Consider the following 23,793-nt stretch of genomic DNA (forward strand, 5'->3'; position numbering starts at 1 on the left):
TTTCAATTTCCCGTTTGCGAGGAATCTCCACAACTTGGAGTCTCTCGCCCTTACACTTGAGATTCACAAAGAAATACGGAGTAAGGGAGGGAAGCAACACACACAAATCCACAGCAAAATGCGCACACACACGGCCAAGAATCGAGCTCAAAAGACTATCTCAAAGTTCTCACTAGAACGGAGCTCGAATCACTTAGAATGACAAACGAATGCGCAAAGAATGAGTGTGGATGATCAAGAATGCTCTTAGGTTGCTTGGTGTACTCCTCCATGCGCCTAGGGGTCCCTTTTATAGCCCCAAGGCAGCTAGGAGCCGTTGAGAGCAAATCTGGAAGGCTGATCTTGCCTTCTGTCGTCGGGCGCACCGGACAGTCCGGTGCACACCGGACACTGTCCGGTGCCCGATTTCCTTCCTTAAACAGCGCAGTCGACCGTTGCAGATCTGGGAGCCGTTGGCGCACCGGACATGTCCGGTGCACACCGGACAGTCCGGTGGCCCCTTCCGACCGTTGGCTTGGCCACGTGTCGCGCGCAGAAACCGCGGCCGACCGTTGGCCCTAGCCGACCGTTGGCTCACCGGACAGTCCGGTGCACACCGGACAGTCCGGTGAATTTTAGCCGTACGCCGTCGGCGAATTCCCGAGAGTGGCCACTTCGGCCGAGGCAGCCTGGCGCACCGGACACTGTCCGGTGCACCACCGGACAGTCCAGTGCCCCAGACCGAAACAGCCCCTTGGCTGTACACAGCCACCTCTTTCCTTTTCTTTTTCTTCCTGTTTCCAATACTTAGACAAGTATATTAGTACACAAAACCAATGTACTAAGACTTAGAAACATACCTTTGCTCTTGATTTGCACTTTATTCATCCATTGCATAAATTCACATTTAAGCACTTGAGTTGGCACTCAATCACCAAAATACTTAGAAATGGCCCAAGGGCACATTTCCCTTTCAATAACCGGCAGGGTACAAAATGTAACCCTCGTTATCCTGAGGCATGGGAGCCTTGCCCTTTACAAAATTAGACAATCTTTTAGGAGGGGCATTAAGTTTGACATTGCCTCCCCTTTGGAAGCCAATGTCATCCTTGATGTCAGGGCGTCTCCCACTATAGAGCATACTTCTAGCAAATTTAAATTTTTCATTTTCTAAGTTATGCTCGGCAATTTTAGCATCTAACTTAGCTATATGATCATTTTGTTGTTTAATTAAGGCCATGTGATCATGTATAGCATCAATGTTAACATCTCTACATCTAGTACAAATAGAAGTGTGCTCAACAGTAGATGTAGAGGGTTTGCAAGATTTTAGTTCTACAATCTTAGCATGCAATATTTCATTTTTACTTCTAAGGTCGGAAATAGTAGCATTGCAAACATCAAAATCTTTAGCCTTAGCAATTAATTTTTCATTTCATTTCTAAGGCTAACAAGAGATAAGTTCAATTCTTCAATCTTAGCAAGTAAATCATCATTATTATTTCTAAGATTGGGAGTTGAAACATTACAAACATGAGAATCAACCTTAGCTAACAAATTAGCATTTTCATTTCTAAGATTGTCTATCGTCTCATGGCAAGTGCTTAGCTCACTAGATAATTTTTCACATTTCTCAATTTCTAGAGCATAAGCATTTTTAACCTTAACATGCTTTTTATTTTCCTTGATTAGAAAGTCCTCTTGGGAGTCCAAGAGATCATCCTTTTCATGAATGGCACTAATCAATTCATTAAGTTTCTCCTTTTGTTGCATGTTTAAGTTGGCAAAAAGAGTGCGCAAGTTATCTTCCTCATCACAAGCATTTTCATCACTAGAGGATTCATATCTAGTGGAGGATTTAGATTTAACCTTCTTTTTGCCGTCCTTTGCCATGAGGCACTTGTGGCCGACGTTGGGGAAGAGAAGTCCCTTGGTGACGGCGATGTTGGCGGCGTCCTCGTCGTCGGAGGAGTCGGTGGAGCTCTCGTCCGAGTCCCACTCGCGGCACACGTGGGCATCGCCGCCCCTCTTCTTGTGGTACCTCTTCTTTTCTCTCCTCTTGCCCTTCTTGTCGTTATCCCTGTCACTGTCACTTGATAATGGACATTTAGCAATAAAGTGACCGGGCTTACCACATTTGTAGCAAACCTTCTTGGAACGGGATTTGTAATCCTTCCCCTTCCGTTGCTTGAGGATTTGGCGAAAGCTTTTGATGATTAAAGCCATCTGCTCATTGTCGAGCTTTGAAGCGTCGATAGGTTGTCTACTTGGTGTAGACTCCTCCTTTTTCTCCTCCGTCGCCTTGAAAGCCACCGGTTGTGCTTTGAACGTGGAGGGATCATCAAGCTCGTTGATCTTCTTTGAGCCCTTGATCATACATTCAAAGCTCACAAAATTCCCGATGACTTCCTCGGGGGTCATTGATGTATATCTAGGATTACCACGAATTAATTGAACTTGAGTGGGGTTAAGGAAGATGAGTGATCTAAGAATAACCTTAACCACCTCGTGGTCATCCCATTTCTTGCTCCCGAGGTTGCGCACTTGGTTCACCAAGGTTTTGAGCCGGTTGTACATATCTTGTGGCTCTTCCCCTTGGCGAAGACGGAAGCGACCGAGCTCCCCCTCGATCGTTTCCCGCTTGGTGATTTTGGTGAGTTCATCACCCTCGTGCGCGGTCTTGAGTAAGTCCCAAATCTCCTTTGCATTCTTCAACCCTTGCACTTTGTTGTATTCCTCCTTGCTTAGAGAAGCGAGGAGTATGGTTGTAGCTTGAGAGTTGAAGTGCTCGATTTGGGCCACTTCGTCCTCATCATAGTCTTCATCCCCTACGGATGGTACCTGTGCACCAAACTCAACAACATCCCATATGCTTTTGTGGAGTGAGGTTAGATGAAATCGCATTAAATCACTCCACCTAGCGTAATCTTCACCATCAAATGTTGGTGGTTTGCCTAATGGGACGGAAAGCAAGGGTGTATGTTTGGAAATGCGAGGGTAGCGTAGAGGGATCTTACTATACTTCTTGCGCTCTTGGCGCTTAGAAGTGACGGATGCCGCGTCGGAGCCGGAGGTGGATGGCGATGAAGAATCGGTCTCGTAGTAGACCACTTTCCTCATCCTCTTTTTCTTGTCCCCACTTCGACGCGTCTTGTGAGAAGCGGATTTCTCCTTCTCCTTTTGGTGTGAAGAAGACTTCTTCTCCTTCCCTTTGGAGGAGTTCTTCTTCTCCTTTCTCTTGGTGCGGGACTCTTCCGATGAAGTGCTCCCATGGCTTGTAGTGGGCTTTTCGCCGGTTTCCATCTCCTTCTTGGCGTGATCTCCCGACATCACTTCGAGCGGTTAGGCTCTAATGAAGCACCGGGCTCTGATACCAATTGATAGTCGCCTAGAGGGGGGGTGAATAGGGCGAAACTGAAATTTACAAAGTTAATCACAACTACAAGCCGGGTTAGCGTTAGAAATATGATTGAGTCCACGAGAGAGGGTGGAAAAACAAATCGCAAGCAAATAAGAAGTGTGACACGCGGATTTGTTTTACCGAGGTTCGGTTTTCGCAAACCTACTCCCCGTTGAGGAGGCCACAAAGGCCGGGTCTCTTTCAACCCTTTCCCTCTCTCAAACGGTCCCTCGGACCGAGTGAGCTTTCTCTTCTCAATCACTTGGAACACAAAGTTCCCACAAGGACCACCACAAGATTGGTGTCTCTTGCCTCAATTACAAGTGAGTTTGATCGTAATGAAAGATTGAAAGAAAGCACGATTGCAAAAAGCCAAGCGACAAGAGCGACAAATAACACACGGATCACTTTCTCTCTCAAGTCACTAATCACTAATGATCTCTTTTCTCAATTGTGAAACTTGGAGAGATGGAGGCTTTGAATGTGTCTTGGAATGAATTGCTAGCTCTTGTATTGAATGTTGAAGGTTGGAATGCTTGGGTGTTGTGAATGGAAGTGGTTGGGGTTGTATTTATAGCCACCAACCACTTCCTAGCCGTTGCTCCATTCTGCTGAGCGCGGACGGTCCGCCCGCCTAATCCGGACGGTCCGCCCTTGTAGATCAACGGCTGAAAACGCAACGGTCAGCAGTAACGGCTATATCAACGGCTATATCGCATTTAATGCGTCGTCAGATGTCAGATGAAGCCAGTCGCGGATGGTCCGCCCGCCTGGCCCGGACGGTCCGCGAGGCCGCTATAATTCATTTCTCCGAACCCGTCACCTTCGGGTTTTTCGGTTTCTCACCTACCGGACGGTCCGCGCTAGAGGCCGGACGGTCCGCGCGAGGGCTCGGACGGTCCTTGCTTTTCCTCCGGACAGTCCATAGTGCAGACTCGGATTTTTGCATTGGTTCTGTCCGAGGGTCATCCTGGTGTTGCGGACGGTCCGCCGCAAGGGCCCGGACGGTCCGCGCTTGGCCTGTTTTTCCAAAAAGCTTCTTCTGTCCGGAATAATCTACGGTATTCCGGACAGTCGATTTAGTATAGTTGTAGATGAACCCTTGACACCTGTAAAACATATAATCTAGAGCAAACTAGTTAGTCCAATAATTTGTGTTGGGTAATTCAACCACCAAAATTAATTAGGAACTAGGTGTAAGCCTAATTCCCTTTCAACTGCCCTCTCCACTGCCTTAATCACATCGGCTTTAGGGATGGAGGAGCCCTACACGCAGCAGCGAGTAAGTCCTTGTCTAAAACCCTGACTCGTAGTAGATGAGTTGTTTCTAATGCCTTCTAGAAAACTAGCTCGTTTACAATATCCATGATCTGATCGATTAAGTTCTAAACTTATCACACAAGACAAGTCAGATTATTGTACAAAATGACAAAATATAGAAATGGATTAGTGGTTCAGTCACCACATCACAATAATAAAAGGAATACTGTGGGGATCTCCCTACGGTGAGTTGATCAAAAAAATAACAAGAATAATGACGCTAAATGTCACACCCGGATTTAAGGATAAACCTGGGTGCGTCACATATGTGCACCAAACAAGATCAACACATTAATGACTCAGTGTATATCAGGTATGTTTTTGACTACCCACATGTGTGGAAATATAAATTCATAAGATAACCAATGACATTGGTTTCACATCAAAACCCATTTAGAGTCTTGGAAACAATTTAGTATTCAGAATTTGTCAGTGTCCAAGGATGTCGTCTTTTGTCCTGATGGGTTGTGTATCATCGTAGAGCCCATTAGGGGGCGTCTAGGCTTGATATGCTCGGTACATTATAATTATGTACTTTTTTACTTGTTAGGGTTTGGGTTTTGTTGCAATCTTTTTTTCCCTTTTGTGATATCCATTATCATAACACTTATATCACTATGATCGAGTGCTCTAAATCAAGGCTCTATACTTGTTCTTGTTTAGCTTTATCAACTAGTACTTTTGGAATAAGATTTGGACCACATATTATTTTGATAAACTTCATTTGTGTTTGTAATATCAAATTGCACTCTTCATGTTCTCGTTTATGTTCTTGATCCGTTTGTAGAAAAAACCTTCCTTGCGAGGTTAGTCGTATTGTGCCTAGCTGATAACCAACAGAGCTATTCAATAATGGTTATAGGGGTGCAAATAAATCTTGGTTTGAAGCCTAGATTGAAAACATTGAGTTCTCCATCAATCCAACTATCATACCTATCAAAACAATGGATCGCTATATCAGGGGCAAATTGGGCTAATAAAAATTTATCACGAAATTAAAACCTACCGCTTAACTCATTACAACCTTATGTCTAAAATGTGTTTCTATCCTACCTTAGAAAGTATTGAAACCTAGTTCTAACCCTAGTCTAGCATGGAAATTGTAGTAACTTCACAAATATAAACAAAAAGGGATAGGAATGCAATCATGTTTTCTCAAGGTATCGGAGGGTTAGTACTCTTGACAAGTCCTTGTTGGAGGAGACTAGTATCAGTGGCTTTAAGATTCAATGAGCAATCCTGGGTAAAATCAATGCATGGGGTACTATCCACTTGTGCAAGGAAAGACAAATTAATAAGATAACCAATGGCATTGTTTTGGCATCAAAATTCATTTGGAATCTTCAAAATAGTTCATTATTTAGCATTTGGAAGTGTGCAGCTGAAAGGAAAATTGGCTTAATCATTTCCTATAATCGATTTTGGTGTTTGACGTCCATCACAAACCACGTGGGCTAACTAGTTTGCCAAGTTGTATATTATCTCAGGTGCATAAAGTTCAACATAAACCAACAAAGAAAATAAGTTGGGAACTCTACAAAGATTGGAGTAAAGACAAGCATTGGTCTACCAGTGGCGCACCGGACATTGTCCGGTGCCCAGGCCGAGCAACCCACGAACTGGCTCCTTTTGGGGTTTTCTGAGAGTTGCTTCGCTATAATTCACCGGACTGTCCGGTGTGCACCGAACCTGTTCAGTGAGCCCAAGGAGCAACGACCAACTGCGCCCAACGGCCGACTGTGGTGTACAGTAAAAGTGAACAGTGCGTAAGTCAGAAGTCAGAGCTGCGAAGTCGGATTGCACCGGACAGTCTAGTGTCGCAAGAGGACAAGGGACTTCAACGGCCAACCGCTCCAAACCACAACGGTCTGTTGACATGGCAGGCACCGAACAATGAATAGTGTCATGTCCAGTGCACCGCCGGACTGTCTGGTGTGCCATCGACATCAACGGCTAGAATAGTGGTTGGGGCTATAAATACCCCAACCACCACCATTCAAGCTATCCAAGTTTTCTGAACTCTACATTCAGTACAAGAGCAAAAGCATTCACTCCAAGACACATCCAAAAGATCAAATCCTCTCCAAGCCTCAAAATCAACTCAATTGCTTAGTGACTTGAGAGAGTGTTTTTTGTTGCTCTTGATTCTCGGAACTTTGATTGATACTTTGCACACATAGCTCATTTATATACCTTTGATCATATCTCTTTTATGTCTACGACTAATGTATTTTCAAGTGTATTCCTATGCTAAGTCGTAGATTGAAAGGGAAATGGAGTCTTCGGCGAAGACAAGGCTTCCACTCCACTCTATCGGTATTATTTACCCTTCGCCGTCACTCCGCACCGCTCTCCACTTTGGTATAATCTTCACTCTTATTACTAGTACCAATGGGGAGAAGGTAAAAAGGGCTCTCAAAAGACTCTGTTTTTGGCGATTAATGCCAAAGGGGAGAAATATAGCCCAAAGCAAAGGACCGCACCACCACCAATTTCAAAGTTTTTTTAAAAAAATAAGTTTTCAATTGGCATCTTATGATGAAAATATTTAGTAGACATATTTCAAATTGGTATCTAAAATATTTGATCTTCTTTCAATTGATAAAACCCTCTTGAACACTAAGAGGAGAATTTCATCCAGGGGGAGTTTTGTTTAAGTCAAAGGAAAAGCATTTGAAACAGGGGGAGAAAATTTCAATTCTTAAAAATGCTTCTTACAATCTTATTCATATACCTTTGACTATTTGCAAAAAGATTATGAAAAGATTTTTCAAAAGAATTTGCAAAAACAAAACAAGTGGTGTAATTGTGGTCCAAAATGTTAAATATCAAATCAAACTTATATACTTAGAAAAGCTTTCATTTAAAAATAACTTATGCACATTTGTCAAAATGAAAACTAGTTACATTTCTACACTTTATATTTGTTTTGGTTTGTGTTGGCATCAATCACCAAAACGGGGGAGATTGAAAGGGAAATAGTCTCAATATTTCCTATAATCGATTTTGGTGTTTGACGACCATCACAAACCTTGTGGACTAACCAGTTTGCCTAGTTGATCATTTCACATGTGCATAAGTTCATCTACAGGAGAAGCTTTTTGGAAAAACAGGCTAAGCGCGGACCGTCCGGGCACTTGCGGCGGACCGTCCGCGACACCAAGGTGACCCTCGGACAGGAACACTGCATAGACGCGAGTCTACACTACGGACCGTCCGATGGAAAAGCAAGCACCATCCGAGACCAAGCGCGGACCGTCCGGCCTCAGGCGCGGACCGTACGGTCAGCGCAGAACCAAAAAACCCGAAAGTGACAGGTTCGGTAAAATGAATTATAGCGTCCTCACGGACCGTCCGGGGTGCACGACTGCCTTTATCTGACATCTGACGACACATTAAATGCAAAGTAGTCGTTGATATAGCCGTTACTGCTGACCGTTGCGATTTCAGCTGTTGATGTGCAGGGGCGGACCGTCCGGACCAGGGGCGCGGACCGTCCGCGGTTGGCAGAAAAGGAGCAACGACTAGGAAGTGGTTGGGGGCTATAAATACAACCCCAACCACCTCCATTCATCACATCCAAGCATTCCAACCTTTCACATTCAATACAAGAGCTAGCAATTCATTCCAAGACACAATTAAAGCTTCCAATCTCTCCAAGTTCCACAATTGAGACAAGTGATCATTAGTGATTAGCGACTTGAGAGAGAGAGTGATCCGTATGATATTTGTCGCTCTTGTTGCTTGGCTTTTGCAATCGTGCTTTCTTCTTCCTCATTCTTATTCTTCAAGTGACTTTGTAATCAAAGCAAGAGACACCAATTATGTGGTGGTCCTTGTGGGGTCTAAGTGACCCATTTGATTAAGGAGAAAGCTCACTCGGTCTAGGTGACCGTTTGAGAGAGGAAAAGGGTTGAAAGAGACCCGGTCTTTGTGACCACCTCAACGGGGATTAGGTTCTTTGGAACCGAACCTCGGTAAAACAAATCACCGTGTCATCCGCTTTATTTCTTGGTTGATTTGTTTTCCCCTCTCTCCCGGACTTGGATTTAATTCTAACGCTAACCCCGGCTTGTAGTTGTGTTTAAAGTTTGTAAATTTCAGATTCCGCCTATCCACCCCCCTCTAGGCGACTTTCACGAACGTATGATTCACACCACCACCAATATGATCTGCTGCCTTCTCTTCCAGGCGTCTCTTCCTGCCAGCTACTGGGCAGAGGCCCTGCACACCGCCACCCACCTTCTCAACCGTCTTCCCTCCAAGGCGGTGAGCCACCCTACTCCCTACTTCGCCCTGTACGGCACAGCCCCCACCTACGACCACCTTCGCGTGTTCGGTTGTGCCTCCTACCCTAACACTTCTGCTACTGCCCCCCATAAGCTCTCTCCTCACTCCACCCGCTGCCTCTTCCTTGGCTACTCATCTGACCACAAGGGGTATCGGTGTCTGGACCTCGCCTCCCACCGCATCATCATCTCTCGTCACGTCGTCTTCGATGAGGATGTGTTTCCCCTTGCTGGAGCCTCCCCACCCATCGATCTCGACTCCCTCCTCGAGTCTGATCAGGTCTCCCTCTCCTCCTAGGTGCCCGCCTTGCATCGTTACCCGCACCCCGTGCGGCCTCGATGTCGCGGCTCACGCCTATTCTCGCGCCATGCGTGGCCCCGTCGATCACGCCTGTGCCATGCGTGGCCCCGTCGACCACGCCTGCGCCACGCGCGGCCACATCGACCACGCCTGCGCCTCACGCGGCCCCATTGACGCCCACGGCTTGCTTCGCCGACCACGCCCTTGTCTACCACCGCCGTCGCCACGTCACTACCTCGGCACCTGCTGACCCGAGCCTGTCGACAAGCCCGTTGCGCTCCGCCGACTCCATCGTCGTCTATCACCACCACGAGTCGGCCACGCCCACGGCCCCCGACGTCTCGGCAGACCGCCCCGAGCCACCGGTGTACTACCCGGTCGCCATCCACCGCGACCCCAGGCACGTCCACCCGATGGTGACCCGGCGCGCCGCTGGCGTTCTTCTACCTGTCGACCAACTGATCTTGGCAGCTGATACGACTACCACTCCACCGGATGCCTCCCCAGTCCCCTCCTCCGTTCGCACTGCTCTCGTCAACCCACACTAGCGACGCGCTATGGAGGAGGAGTACGCGGCCCTCCTGGCCAACCACACTGGGACCTGGTGCCGTGTCCACCAGGCACCAACGTGGTCACTAGCAAGTGGCTATTTCGCCACAAGCTTACCTCGGACGGCTCCCTCGACTGCTACAAGGCCCGTTGGGTCCTTCGAGGCTTCACCCAACGTCCCGGAGTGGAATACGACAAGACCTTCAGCCCCGTCGTCAAGTTCGCCACTGCTCGCACCGTCCTCTCCCTTGCCCTCTCCCTGGACTGGGCGATCCATCAGCTCGACGTCAAGAATGTCTTCTTACACGACACTCTGACGGAGACTGTCTACTGCAGCTAGCCCACCGGCTTTGTCGACGAAGCTCGTCCGGATCTGGTCTGCCGGCTGAACCGCTCCCTCTACGGCCTCAAGCAGGCGCCGCGGGCCTGGTACAGTCGCTTCGCTTCCTACTTGGCCTCCATCGACTTCGTCGAGGCCAAGTCGGACACGTCCCTCTTCATCTACCGTCGCGGCGCCGACACCGTCTTCCTTTTGCTCTACGTCGACGACATTGTGCTCACGGCATCCACCGCCGATCTTCTACAGCGCACGATCGTCGCCCTACAACGAGAGTTCGAAATGAAGGACCTGGGGCCTCTCCACCACTTCCTCGGCATCACCGCCGAGCGCTGGCCCAAGGGTCTCTTCCTCCATCAGCGCCAGTACGCCATCGACATACTGGAGCAGGCTGGCATGTCCGACTGCAAGCCCTGCTCCACGCCTGTTGACACTCAGGCGAAGCTCTCAGAGGACGACGGGCCCCCGGTCGCCGATGCGATGTCCTACCGGAGCCTTACTGGCGCGCTCCAGTACCTCACCTTCTCCAGGCCCGACATCGCCTATGCCGTCCAGCAGGTGTGCCTGCATATGCACACCCCGCGGGAGCCTCATCTCACTGTTCTCAAGCGGATCCTGCACTACCTCCGCGGCTCCCTCGACTACGGCCTCCTACTCCGACCATCCCCGACGTCGGAACTCGCGGTCTACACCGATGCTGACTGGGCTGGCTGTCCAGACACGCGCCGATCCACCTCCAGTTACGCCGTGTTCCTGGGCCAACAAGCGGCAGCCCGTCGTCTCTCGCTCCAGTGCTGAGGTCGAGTACCGCGCCGTGGCCAACGACATGGCAAAGGCCTCCTGGCTGCGACAGCTCCTCCACGAGCTCCACAGTCCCCTCCAACGCGCCACCCTCGTCTACTGCGACAACGTCAGCGCAGTCTACCTCTCCACCAATCTCGTGCAGCATCAGCGCCCGAAGCACGTGGAGATCGACCTGCACTTCGTCCGCGAGCGTGTCGCCGCTAGTGAAGTTCGGGTTCTCAGCGTCCCCACCACGCTGCAGTTCGCCGACATCTTCACCAAGGGGTTACCGTCGAGTGTATTTTTAGACTTTCGCTCCAGTCTCAACATCTGTATAGGATAGAGTTGCGACTGCGGGGGTGTTAGAACTGTATTAGGGTTTATGGGGGTCTCCCTTGTACATTTTCCATTTTACCCCTCTGTTTGTAATGGGCCAGGCCGAACTCAGTCTATTAATACACAGTCCCACCCTACACTAGGGTTAGGATTTCCAATACCCACGAATCTCAAGGATCTACTCATTTGGAATTGACGTGGCCTTTCTTTCTTTTTCCTCGTATGCATCGACTCACCGGTACTGATGCCCTTAAAAATAGACACGTTTTTTTTTCTGAAAACAAATTAATCTAGGATCTAACAATGTAGTGTAGGTATCTTCAATTCATTCATCTAACCACACGCCCATACGTACACCGTCTACGTTCAAATTGGGAGGTAGCTCTTATACAGTCACAATGAACCAAATCTATGTATACAATGAGAACAATGGTAAATGACGCACGCAATTCAGACTGTACACAACGCACGCAATTCAGACTGTACACAACGGAGCAAATAAATATGTGAAGTGTATATGCAAGTGTCCGTGTACGGAGTATCAGATCAGATGTATGTCTGCTTGGCGAGCTTGAAGCCGGAGACGAGGGCGGAGAGCGCCAGGCAGACGAAGGCGAAGAAGGCCATGCTGATGGACGCCGCCGACGAGTCGGTGAACACGTTGTCAGCGCCCTCGCGCATGCGGTTGGTGATCGGGATCGCAGCTGACAGCGCCGACATCATCAGGTAGGCGGTTACCTGGAGAACGGACACAAACGGGCGAACTGTGATTGCTGTTCAGATCAGGTCAGGATGCCAACTTTTTTATCATTCTGTTCATCCTGGAATAAAATGTACAAGGCTGAATTGCAGCTCAATAAGCATATTTTTCATATTCTGTATATATTTAAGACAGTGACCGTGACGACATCAAACCTCTGATAAAAGCATTTTCCAAGCCCATATGGTGGCTAACTGGCTCAGATTACAAAAATTCTTTGTCCTGGACCTGGAAAGAAAACCTTGACATTTATTTATATGCTAAACTTCTCTACCGAGCGGTTCACTTTCTATTAGAATTGACATCTCCAAAAGATGTTCATGACATTTTATATTGGTGGTAGTGGTACAAATAAGGGGTATTTTTAAACAAAACCTTGTTGCTAATAGGAAGTGCACCTTTTTACTGGACAATATGGCTTATAAGGAATGAAGTTGTTTTTTGTAAGTGTCCACTCAAAATCTGCAGGTTATATTCAGAGGAACATTCTGCTACGCCAATGGCCGCAATTACAGTGAGATAAAGCCAACAAACAGTACATTATCCAAGTTTGTCAAATGCCAGAGGTGGTAGCAATATATTTTTTTTCCATCCTTTGGATGGCCTTACAATATTAGAATTGATTTTTGAGTAAAATATTTATATTTATTGTAATATGTGGTCTGATTCTCTTGGAGACAAGAGATGAAGCCAGATTTATTTCCATCATCTAAAAAAATATGTCTCTGTCAGTACATCTGTTCTAGAGCATTCTCATTGCCTAGAATCGCGAAACGAAGAAAAGAATGTGAATTTGGCGTGTTCAATGTCTGATGCCTTTCCTATAATGGTATGTGTGTGCAGTAATACTAATACTGTCAAGAGGTGGATGTTCCGTGTGGACTTGTGAAAGAGCGTTTCTCATTGCTGAAGCTTGCTCGATAATTAAATACCGGAATTAAGTGATGTATTTACTGGAATGCGTCGAAATTCCAGTGGATAACTCCGCGTGAAGAAAAAAAAACTGTGCAATTGTCGCCGAAAAACAGTTGTCGTGCTGTGCACCACAGAAATTTACCCAGTGATCTGCTGGTGATGCAGGATTTTTGCAAACAAAATGTTTGACCGCAGTTCGGAGCACCTCTGGCAATCCGTATCATGCAAGGAATCATAACCCCGGATTATTATGTTGTTTTATATGCGTTCATGACGAATCATTAAAAATGGAGAACTCAGGTTCTAGATTGTTGACGCTTGTCACTGTCCCTCAGCTTCTAGGTATAATTTCACATAAACTCATCCAATGTGATGACCTTCTTTCGTCTAGAAAATCTGTGACTGTGGTTCACATGATTTATTAGAATTTAGAACACAACCACATCACTATCGAACAAATACTAGAATAGGAATTTGGCATGTTCAGACGGCTCATGATATTCCTGTCAATGTTTCACATAGGATCCAGTGGAAGGAAATTGAACCGGCAGTTTGCCAATCTGAAATTCAAGAATTTTAGGATGCATGTGCATCCAGAGTCCTTAAATACTTTCCTCATATGTCATATGTACCAACCAGATTTTTTTTTCTAAAACAGAAATGCCTCTGCTTCAGATGTAGTAGCAAGATACTAGTATGCAATACAGTAATGCTGAAAGTGGCATATTAAGTTCGCAAACACGTTTCGACAGCTTGCGCAAAAAATATTTTTTGGGGGGCAATTATTAGTTAATTAGGTACTGAAATAATAGTTGAAGAGCATTAAAATTCCAGCTGCATAACACCTATATTCAACAATAGTAGTGGTCCACACAAGCTGCTCGTGGGTTCATGGCAAAAACAAAAAAGTTTCGGCGCGGCATTCAAGTATCTCTGGCTTTTGTATATCGTGCAAGAAACCTGTGATTCTGATTGACCCCCAATGAGGTATGGCAATGCGATAATGTGTGATGCAAATTAATTGCGGAATCCAAGGCTCATGGATTGAAACAAATTCCATGCGATGGGAAACAGGAAAATGGAACATGAATCGCCCAAATTCCATGCGATGGGAAACAGGAAAATGGAACATGAATCGCCCAACAAGCAGAATTCAGAGCAGAGGTGCTGTGAATGTGCAGGTAGAGGTACCTGATCCCCGGCGAAGTCAACGAGGAGGCCGGTCTTGGGCTCCAGGTCCTGGCCGCCGGTGAGGCGGACGCCGTGCCGGAGGAGCTGCAGCGTCGTGTAGACGAAGGCCAGCAGGCCGATGGCAACGATGTACCTGACAAGCAAACCGATATCAATTCGTTGGACGAGAAGAGTGGAGAAGCACGGTCGGACAGAGAGGGCAGAGTGAGAGAGAGAGACGGCGGAGATGCGCTGACCTGTACTCCTCGTAGCGGTCGAACTGCCTCCAGTCCCCATGCTCGTTGCAGGCCATGACGAGGAACGCCAGCAGGGAGAACGCCCACGCCGCGGCGCGCAGCGCGGACCCCGACCGGTCCAGCAGGTCCTGGGTCCGCCACCGCCGCAGCAGGGCGGCCACCGCGCCGGTTCTCCCGGCGGCCACGTCGCCGCCCGCGCCCTCGGCCGGTGCGGCCACGGGGGTGGCCTTCTCGACGTCGGCCATGGCGGCTGCGCTGGTGTGGTGAATGGTGCTCGCGGGACTGGCAAGGAAACGGAGATGGCTTGCTCGCCCGGGTCGGTGGTTGGATCAGTTGGATGTTCAAGCTGGCGGGTCGCGCAAGTTAGCGCTCACCAGGTTTGTATATATCCGGGCCGTGCTATTGCCGGCCGCCGGCCGCAAAGGATCTTCTGCGGCGCCATCTGTACGGATGATTGTGCGCCGGCGTATATATACTCGTAGTTTAGCTTTCTCATGCCGCCAAACTCATTGCAGGTTGCAGCATACGACATGCCGTTGATAAATCGTGGCTTGAGAATTACGTAGACTTTGGGCTTCCGTCTATTCCAAATTAAAATTTATTTTAGATAATTAATAGATTCATACAATACTTAATGTGTGCCTAGATTTATTATACCCATTTCAATACTTAATGTCTATACAAACATCATTAAAAGCAACTAGCATCGAAGTTGATATAACATGTTGGATTTTTTTATATCTGAAGCATGTGACCATAGAAGTCTGGATGATTCCTTTTATACCAGTTCGCTCATTCAAATCATTCTTCATATAAAATCACTCTCTCGTCCATTCATTCATCCATTTGCTTCAGTATGTAGGAGGCGGGAACATTGCACCCCTCTGATAAGTAAAGTTATAACAACCAAATTTGTTGTGAAGGCCATTAGTTGCCTTTGTCTGAAAGTATAATTCATGGATTTGGCTGAAGATCTCGCAGAAAGCTTCGTCGTCAAGTTCAACACCCTGACTCTGCATAGCCCAAAATAAAAATTCCTAAACGTTCTATGATGTTTGGTGTATGCTCGTGAAGGTAGATGTTAAACCTTTTCAAAACTGCAACTACCGTCTTATGCAAAGGAAATCTAAGCCCAGCCTTTAGAAAACTTGGGAACACGACAACCTCATCCTCTTTTGGCTTCGGCACTAATGAAAAATGTGAAGGCTAATTTAAAGGTGGAAAATGTTTGAAGCAAGTATCGAAGCGAGAGCATGCTTTAATAGCAACAGGAGCAAAGCAACAAATGCCATGCTGAAATTACCAAGTGTCGCCTCCTTTTGTACATGTAGATTTTTAAAATCTAACCGCTGTGCTCGTCTAAATCTGGACCCCATCAGTCAGGGTGATAATAGGACAATGATTTATAATGAGTTATGGGAAGGCATTTTTCGTACCTTCGGCACAAATACCTCTCGATTTATTTTTTTCCCGTTCTAAGCTTGTTATGAAGAAACGAAATCATTCCGCAAGAGGTTACTGTTGGGGGCCTATTATGCTAAAGGTCCTCATTTAACCTTCACTTCGGCACAAACAAGTGTGTTTCAGGTACACTTCAACTAATGGACGAAGTTGATCTTATGTCAAAACGACATATAAAGAAGCTTCGCTTGTATGCGCAAAGTAACAAAGTTGTAAGCCGAACTCGATAGCTTCGAAAAAGGAGATAGGCTTCGACTGTAAACCGCGGAGAAGCTCTTACGCGACGAAGGCCAAGACATGCGTAAAGAGAAGAGAAAATACATTGTTGCCCCTGATGTCATTTGTAAACAATGTGTATAAAACCTTGAGGGGCATGATTGTAATTTTGTACAAAGTTGATTCATCTTCTCTATAAATATAGTTGCCCAAATGGGCGGCCCGGCACGGGCCCGTTAGGCCCGACAGATAATCGGGTCATGCTCGATCGGCCCGCGTGCTGCAAACGCGGCTCAGGCACGGCACGCCGGTCTGGTAGATGTGCCGGCCCGGCCCGTTTAATTTGTCCATGTTGTCCCATTAAATCAGAAAAATGACAAAAAAATTGTAGTGTATTTGTTGTAAATAGCAAATATAAAATATAAATATATATATACTATATTTTATAAAATAAAAAATATAATCGTGGCGGGCCGGGCCAGCACTGCGGGCCGAGACAACGCCCAAGCACGACACGACTGTTGTGCCGGGCCCGACCCGGCACTATTAAATGGGCTGTGCTTCGGGCCCGCCCATCAATCACGACCTATTTGGTCATCTATACCTATAAATAGGTGAATATTGCTTTGCATAAAGTACATTTTTCGAGGGGCATAATTTCGTGTTGCTTAACCTTTGAAGAATCTTCGTGTCGTCCTAAATTAAGGAGCCTAAGAGCATCTCCAAGAGACTCTTCATTTTTGGCTCTCTATTTGACTCTCTATTTATCTTTTTATAAAGATTATACTTTATATGTAGCATCTCAATTCCAACATATTATCTATCTAGTTTGACTAGTCAGGTAGCTAGCCAAATTTGGCTAATAAGGGAGCCAATTTAGAGAGTCGTATAGCTTGGCGAGTCATATAGCTAGTCTGTTGGAGAGTTATTGTTATGTAGCTAAAATTTAGCTCGGCAAGCTATTTAGCTAGTCTCTTGGAGATGCTCTAAGTATGGTTGTAAAATTGTTGATAGAATAAAGTGCTAAGTTATATGAGATGAATTTTATATAGAGCTTTACTATATTATTTTATTATGCTTCTCTTTAAAAACTTTCGTCCATCGAAGAAGAGTTATATCAAACGATAAAAGTCTTTATATTTAAAAGATGTTGACTTGAGTTTCCTTACCTTTCAGAAATCAAGTACCAGAAGAGAATATGTGAGAGCATGTTGTTTTTTCTCAATACTGTTTAATGAAATTGGTTTTACTCAACGCAGTTAAAAGGGCGTTGAGACTTGAGAGCCTCGTGTCATGCTTTCCGTCGTCCGCTATTAAAATCAGCGGCGCGGGAGAGCGGGCGGCCGCGCGAGCAGACTGTGATCCTGAGGCAGCAGCAGGCTCACAGGCTGGTCCTCTCGTCTCGTGTCTCGTCTCGTCTCGTCTTCCTCCTCCCCCGCCCCCTGGCACCAACCCGGCCCAACCCCACTCGAGCGAGGCGCGGCGCGGCCATCATAACGTCCCCCCTTCACGTTCTTCCGCTCCACTCCAAATCCTCCTCCCATTTGAAAACCTCCTCTTTTCTCCTCTCCTCGCCGCAGCTCCCACCATTCCCGCAGACGGACGCTTTTCCCCTTCCCAGCTTCCCCTGACCACTCCGCAGCAGGCCCGCAAGCCCCGACGCCAGCGGCATGTCCCCCGCCACCACCCCGTTGCCCGCCCCCGTGGCAGCCCCAGCGTCCAAGGGCGGGAAACGCAGCCTCATGTCGTCACTCATGGACGCCACCGCGCTGCTCCGCTCCTCCTCCTTCAAGGAGGACTCGTACGTGGCGGCGGCGCTCCCGGCGTCCGAGCTCCGCGCGCTCGCCGACCTCAAGGCGCTGGTGGCCACCCACCCGGACCCCATCTCCATCTGGGGCGTCCCGCTGAATCCCCACTCCCCTCCTCCCGGCGCGGCGAACGACGACGCCGACGAGCGCGCCGACGTGGTGCTCCTCAAGTTCCTCCGCGCGCGGGACTTCCGCGCGCGCGACGCGCACGCGATGCTGCTCCGCTGCGCCGCGTGGCGCGCCGAGTTCGGCGCGGACGCGGTGGTGGACGAGGAGCTGGGCTTCAAGGAGCTGGAGGGCGTGGTGGCGTACATGCACGGGTGGGACCGGGACGGGCACCCCGTGTGCTACAACGCGTACGGCGTGTTCAAGGACAGGGCCATGTACGAGCGCGCCTTCGGCGACGGCGACCGCCTGGCGCGCTTCCTCCGGTGGCGCGTCCAGGTGATGGAGCGCGGCGTGCGCGCGCTCACGCTCAGGCCCCGCGGCGTCAACGCCATCATACAGGTGACCGACCTGAGGGACATGCCGAAGCGGGAGCTCAGAGCCGCCAGCAACCAGATCCTCTCCCTCTTCCAGGACAACTACCCGGAGATGGTGGCGCGCAAGGTAAAAAAAAAAACACTTTGAAACGATTGCCTTGCCTTGCCTTTGCCTTGCCTGCCATTTCGAATCCCCCGTATTCGTGTCGTGAGAGCTGTCTGATGCGGGCGGTGACCCGAGCGCAGGTGTTCATCAACGTGCCGTGGTACTTCTCCGTGCTCTTCTCCATGGTCTCGCCCTTCCTCACGGAGCGCACCAAGAGCAAGTTCGTCATCGCTCGCGAGGGCAACGTCGCCGAGACGCTGTACAAGTGAGTAGCTAGCTACCAGGCCACAGACCCACCGATCTCCTTTGGCATTACGGTGTTGCTGCTAAAGGCAGGGGCGTCGCTGCTTGCAACTCCCAATCGCAGGTTCATCCGGCCGGAGCTGGTGCCGGTGCAGTACGGCGGGCTGAGCCGCGCCGGCGAGCTCGAGAACGGACCGCCGAAGCCGGCGTCCGAGTTCACCATCAAGGGTGGCGAGAAGGTGTTCCTGGAGATCGACGGTATCGAGGTACCTGTATACTATATACCGCCCCCCAAATTTATTCTGCGTTATTGCTGAAAATCTGCCTACTGTGGGCTGGGCCTGGGCGCAAAGAAACCACACGGTCAAAGTTTAAACCCGGCAGCATTCTGGGATCACTTGTAAATTTGGCGTATGCAATCTCTGTCATGTGCGTGTCTCCGCCTAGGGTACTGCGTGCGTGCTTTTACGAGCAGAGATCAGACAAAGATAAGCACCCAAGAACAAGAACAAAGCCTCGTTGAGCTTCTTTCTTTTTTTATTATTTCCACCGGCTTTCACCATGGCCTAGGTTGCTTGGTTCCAGCTCTTTTGTGCTTGACCATTTTCCCACCCCTTGATGAATCTTTTTTTTGTGTGACGTGATACGCAGCGCTAGGTGTGTGTAAATACACGTGTACTAGTAGGAGTATAGAAATGGTCGAGTTGGCAGTGGCGACTGGCGCAGGCGCATGGGAGGGTGGGAGTCCCTGTTTTCTTTTAAAAAAAATTGAAATCTGTCGCTGACAGTGTGGCGTGGGAGCGGCTGTCCCCGCTGGCCGCTGGGCACGGCTGCAAAAGCAGAGGACTTTGGGCGTCGTTGCGTTGCGTTCGCAGAGTACAGTGGTGCACCAGTAAACACTGCTCTCTGGAACAGCGGAACTGACACGGATGCCCGCCCGTTCCGTGTCTTCCGGTTCACATGAGGAGACTATACACACCTTTGCCATTAGCCGTTTCCACACAGGTCATGCAATGGCAAGTGATTTCGATGTAAATTTCGCAACGCACCTGCACGCTGCACACTATCCAGCTCTGCACGCCGTTGCTGTCAGCTGTCGCGACGCGAGAATTTCGTGAGGGTTAAAAAAAAGTCAGGTGCGGACGTGCAGTATGCAGGGCACACAGCACGGTGCACAGACGGCAGGCAGTGCGCCTTTCCTGTAGCCTTGCTTACTTTTTTCCAGTTTGCAGCTCACGCCACGGCGCCAGTTTCCACGTGCTGTCATCTCCTCCACTGCGCATGGCACATACATACATGTGTGTGTGTGTGAGAGAGATACTGTGTGTGCAAGCGGCCCTTTGGAAGTTGAGAAAAAAGCCCGTCGCTGTTCTTTGTACGTAGTTTTCTTTGCCTCCACTAGTAACAGGATAAACGAGGCCTTCGGTGTTTGGTTACAAACTTTTGTTTGTAATTGGCAATTTAGGTCTTAATAAGTAGCTATTGCTCCTCAGTGGTTACAAAGAGAGACAGCTTTAATCTGAAGCGAACCCTAAACAATAAACACTCCCGTACGGATATGTACCAGCCGTATAGAACACTGTTTTAGCGTTGTAGACGCACTGTATAGAATAGTAGCGCAGGGTTTTAAATAAAAGATGAAATAGACAGCGATAGTGTGTATGTGTAGACGTCCACTGTACGTGTAGCGCTGTCTACTTGAGGCAGGGGCAGGGCAATGTTCATGCGATTCTTGCACATGGTATAGGGGGCCCGTGCCGAAGAAACTGATATGGCCGGCTATACCAAGAACACGCCAAGATCAACTGGAATTGTCTGACGTACATAAACAAACAACCGGATACAGAGTATACGTTACCTGAATTCCAGGGATCGGATAAGCGAAATGTGAACACTTTCAAGATTGTTTATTATTTTTACGCGCCAAGTTAATACTACCTGGAGTGTGAGCTGTGTTGTGTGGTCATGCATGGTGCCGCCGCGCGCGGCTTCTCTTTCTCTAACCCATGAAAGCGTCCTTAATCCGCATTCCAGGCCGGCGCAACGATAACGTGGGACCTCGTCGTCGGGGGCTGGGACCTGGAGTACGGCGCCGAGTACGTGCCGGCGGCCGACGGCAGCTACACCCTCTGCGTGGAGAAGGCGAGGACGGTCCCGGCCACAACCGCCGACGCCGACGCCGGGCCGCTGCACAACGCCTTCACGGCTCGGGAGGCCGGCAGGATGGTGCTGTCCATAGACAACTCCGGTTCCCGGAAGCGGAAGGTCGCCGCCTACCGCTACTTCGTGCGCAAGCCGTCGGCGTAGCGTAGGCCTTGCTGTGCTCGTGGCGGCCGCCGGCGTCTTGCCGGCCGGCCGCGCCAGGGGGGAGGCAAACGTGGAACCACCGGTGAAGTGCCTGCATGCATGCTTTGCTTGGGCTTATATTTGTCGGACTTGGAGAGGAGAGGTTAAGCTAGGCTATTTTATTATTAGTGCTATATATAACGACATGCATGTATTATGCCATGTGTAGAGTATAATGTAAGAGATGTCGAACTTCTGTTTTTTTGTCACCGCCGTTATAAAGCTGATGATGAGCTAAAGTTTTCTTTTTCTTTTTTTGGGGGCCGGGTACTCTTGTTTGTTTGTTTTGGCTTTGGATTCCTACAGGGATTTTGGAGGATACGATGCCTGTTTCCGCTCACCAGTTTGTCGGGGCGTCCACCGGTTCAAACGCCTCCTTTTGGAATTTTGCACGGTTCTGTATTCTCTTGGTTTATACAGTTTTTACTGATATTACGACACTGCAAGAGCATGAAAAGGTGAGAAAAATCTGCTGCTGGATACAAAATGCTTTGGATTCCTACCGTGCGAGCATGACGTCGATATAGATAAAGCTGTTTCTGTGTAACCAACCACGTTCATAGAGGAAAAAATATATTGTTCTAACTTTGTTGTAAGTTAAACTGTAACAAGCTCAGATTAATTTATATAAAAAAAAACATATGTTGTTCTAACATTATTCTGAGCTTAAGCTATCACATACTTAAGACTAATTTCCGGCCTTTCTTACATGCCACATTGACTTTATCCTAAATCGAATTACTATCTTTAATCATCCACTATTTTCTAAAAAAAAGTGAGTAATGGTTTCGCAATATCTGTATAGCAGATCTTATATTATTGATCCATATAGTTATTTCACAAAAAATGATGGTAAAAGACACAAACATTGTCATTCAAACTTTATTCTAAGCTAAACTTTTCGTAAGCTTAGATAATTTATATATATATATACATATCTATGGAATTGAATTAGTATGATTGAATTTATAAACTATACTTTGTTTTACAAAATATTTACGATATCAAATTGGTAATGTATCTTACTGTTCGAACCAGAAATGAGCCGGCGGACTGTCCGGCCCTGAGGCCGGACGGTCCGCGGTTCGGACGGTCCGCGCCTGTGGGCCGGACTGTCCGCGCGTGCGCAGATCAGATTAGGGTTCCGAGTTTTGTGCTACGGTTGTTCGCTAAAATCGCGGGATTAGCTCGGGATCAGTTGTGTAAAGGGTCCAGCCCCCCTCCTCTATAAATAGAGAGGTCTACGGCCGATTTGTAATCATCAACAATCGAATCAATACAACATCTATTTCGCATTTTATCCTAGGAGTAGTTCTAGTCTAGTTTAGGTTTAGCCACTCGATCCCCAAATTCTCCGCCTCTCCTCGACTCCACGTCGATTAGAGGAGTCTAGGTCGGCCTGCCCGAGCCTAGACAACCCCTAGGATCTCTCCTCCCCGACGGGGTCCCTCCCGGGAGCGAGATCCAGGCGCCGTCGGCGATCTTCCGCCGCCCCTGCGTACGCGCGGACCGTCCGGCCCTAGGGCGCGGACCGTCCGGTCGTCATGCAGGGAACCCGAGCTCCTGCACCAGGTCGCGGACCGTCCGGCCCCGTGCCGCGGACCGTCCGCGCCGGACCAGAGAGCACCGCCGCCTCACGCCAGGTCGCGGACCGTCCGGCCCTGTGCCACGGACCGTCCGCGCCTGACCAGAGAGCACCGCCGCCGGTTCTTCTTCAGTATTTGGCGCTCCAAAAAAACGTCAACATACTTTTTGGCGACTCCACTGGGGACAACACATATAGACCTATCAAATCGGCCCTCAATGGCCGGTTCAAAAGATAGCTCTGATATTTCTCCAAGCAACATCATAGAGCCGACTTGGGAAACCTTGCCGGCTGACGAGCAGCTCCAGTTTGAGGAGCACAAGGAGCGGATGATCCAGGAGGCGAGAGCGAAATTCTTGGCCAACTTCAAAGTGGACAGGAACAACAAGGTCGTCCGACATCGGGCGACGGATCCGGCTTCGCTCCAACCCACGCCAGATATCCCCAATGTAAGTAATACCAACAAGCTACAATCTCTTAGAAATTATGTAGAAGAGCAGCGTGAACAAATGCAGAGCATCATAGGGGGTATGCAAAGCGATGTTAAGAGACTAGTACGTGCATTCGATAAGTCTAACATCGCAAATTTTCCTTCACACGAGGTTGGGTTAGGAGATAACGTGTGTAACACATCGGCTACAGGTTGTCACGACCAGTCACAACCCCTTTATGGGATGCCGATGGACACATGCCCTAAGCAACCGCAAATCGGCAGCAAACCAGCCGATCTGCACATGCCCGGACCGTCCGCACGTGAGCGCGGACCGTCCGGGCCAGCAACAGTCGGGCCTATTTTTAATGAGTTACCTAGATATGCGCCTGAGCCACCACACACGGCACAGAACCCAAACTACCCAGTCGGACGGTCCGCATACAACGACGGACGGTCCGCATATAACCACGAACGGTCCGGGTACGTATCCGGACAGTCCGCGCGTGAGTATTTTGAGGAGGATTATTACATGAATCCTCGCCCGTCCCAGCAACACTTCCCATCACACTATGCGATGCACCAGCCCATTAATTCAGGATCCAAAACCCAGGAAAGCTTTCCGGCCCCACCTAGAAGGCCGGAAAGAAACGATCAAACCTATGACCCATATAGGGCAAATGAAAATGCACCACGTAACTCAATCCAATGGGGGGAAAG

The 23,793-nt window shown here is 48.6% G+C and overlaps 2 protein-coding genes across 2 annotated transcripts; one reads left to right on the forward strand and one right to left on the reverse strand.

Moving 5' to 3' along the window:
• Positions 1 to 11,585: 11,585 nt before the first annotated feature.
• On the reverse strand, positions 11,586 to 14,823 carry LOC103630265 (CASP-like protein 4B4). Its single transcript, XM_008651331.4, has 3 exons — positions 14,397 to 14,823; positions 14,161 to 14,293; positions 11,586 to 12,032 (listed from the first exon to the last, which is right to left on the reverse strand). The coding sequence occupies exons 1-3, from the start codon at positions 14,639 to 14,641 to the stop codon at positions 11,841 to 11,843; spliced, it is 570 nt and encodes a 189-aa protein (XP_008649553.1). The 5' UTR covers positions 14,642 to 14,823; the 3' UTR covers positions 11,586 to 11,840.
• Positions 14,824 to 17,429: 2,606 nt separating this feature from the next.
• LOC100285100 (patellin-5) lies at positions 17,430 to 21,297 on the forward strand. The gene is made up of 4 exons (NM_001372172.1): positions 17,430 to 18,490; positions 18,610 to 18,734; positions 18,837 to 18,978; positions 20,747 to 21,297. Exons 1-4 carry the CDS (start codon positions 17,744 to 17,746, stop codon positions 21,017 to 21,019), a joined length of 1,287 nt encoding a protein of 428 aa, NP_001359101.1. The 5' UTR covers positions 17,430 to 17,743; the 3' UTR covers positions 21,020 to 21,297.
• The last annotated feature ends 2,496 nt before the right edge of the window (positions 21,298 to 23,793 follow it).

Source organism: Zea mays, chromosome 6, assembly GCF_902167145.1.
Source record: "Zea mays cultivar B73 chromosome 6, Zm-B73-REFERENCE-NAM-5.0, whole genome shotgun sequence".
Taxonomy (NCBI): domain Eukaryota; kingdom Viridiplantae; phylum Streptophyta; class Magnoliopsida; order Poales; family Poaceae; genus Zea; species Zea mays.

What these genes read in the sequence shown, in the direction of transcription:
- LOC103630265 (XM_008651331.4), bottom strand. Translation starts at nt 14,641, where the DNA reads ATGGCCGACGTCGAGAAGGCCACCCCCGTGGCCGCACCGGCCGAGGGC. An exon ending in GACCGCTACGAGGAGTACAG is followed by an intron (nt 14,294 to 14,396) that starts GTCAGCGCATCT and finishes TTTGCTTGTCAG; the next exon opens with GTACATCGTTGCCATCGGCC. An exon ending in TTGACTTCGCCGGGGATCAG is followed by an intron (nt 12,033 to 14,160) that starts GTACCTCTACCT and finishes TCCGTTCTCCAG; the next exon opens with GTAACCGCCTACCTGATGAT.
- LOC100285100 (NM_001372172.1), top strand. Translation starts at nt 17,744, where the DNA reads ATGTCCCCCGCCACCACCCCGTTGCCCGCCCCCGTGGCAGCCCCAGCG. An exon ending in GTCGCCGAGACGCTGTACAA is followed by an intron (nt 18,735 to 18,836) that starts GTGAGTAGCTAG and finishes TCCCAATCGCAG; the next exon opens with GTTCATCCGGCCGGAGCTGG. An exon ending in TGGAGATCGACGGTATCGAG is followed by an intron (nt 18,979 to 20,746) that starts GTACCTGTATAC and finishes TCCGCATTCCAG; the next exon opens with GCCGGCGCAACGATAACGTG.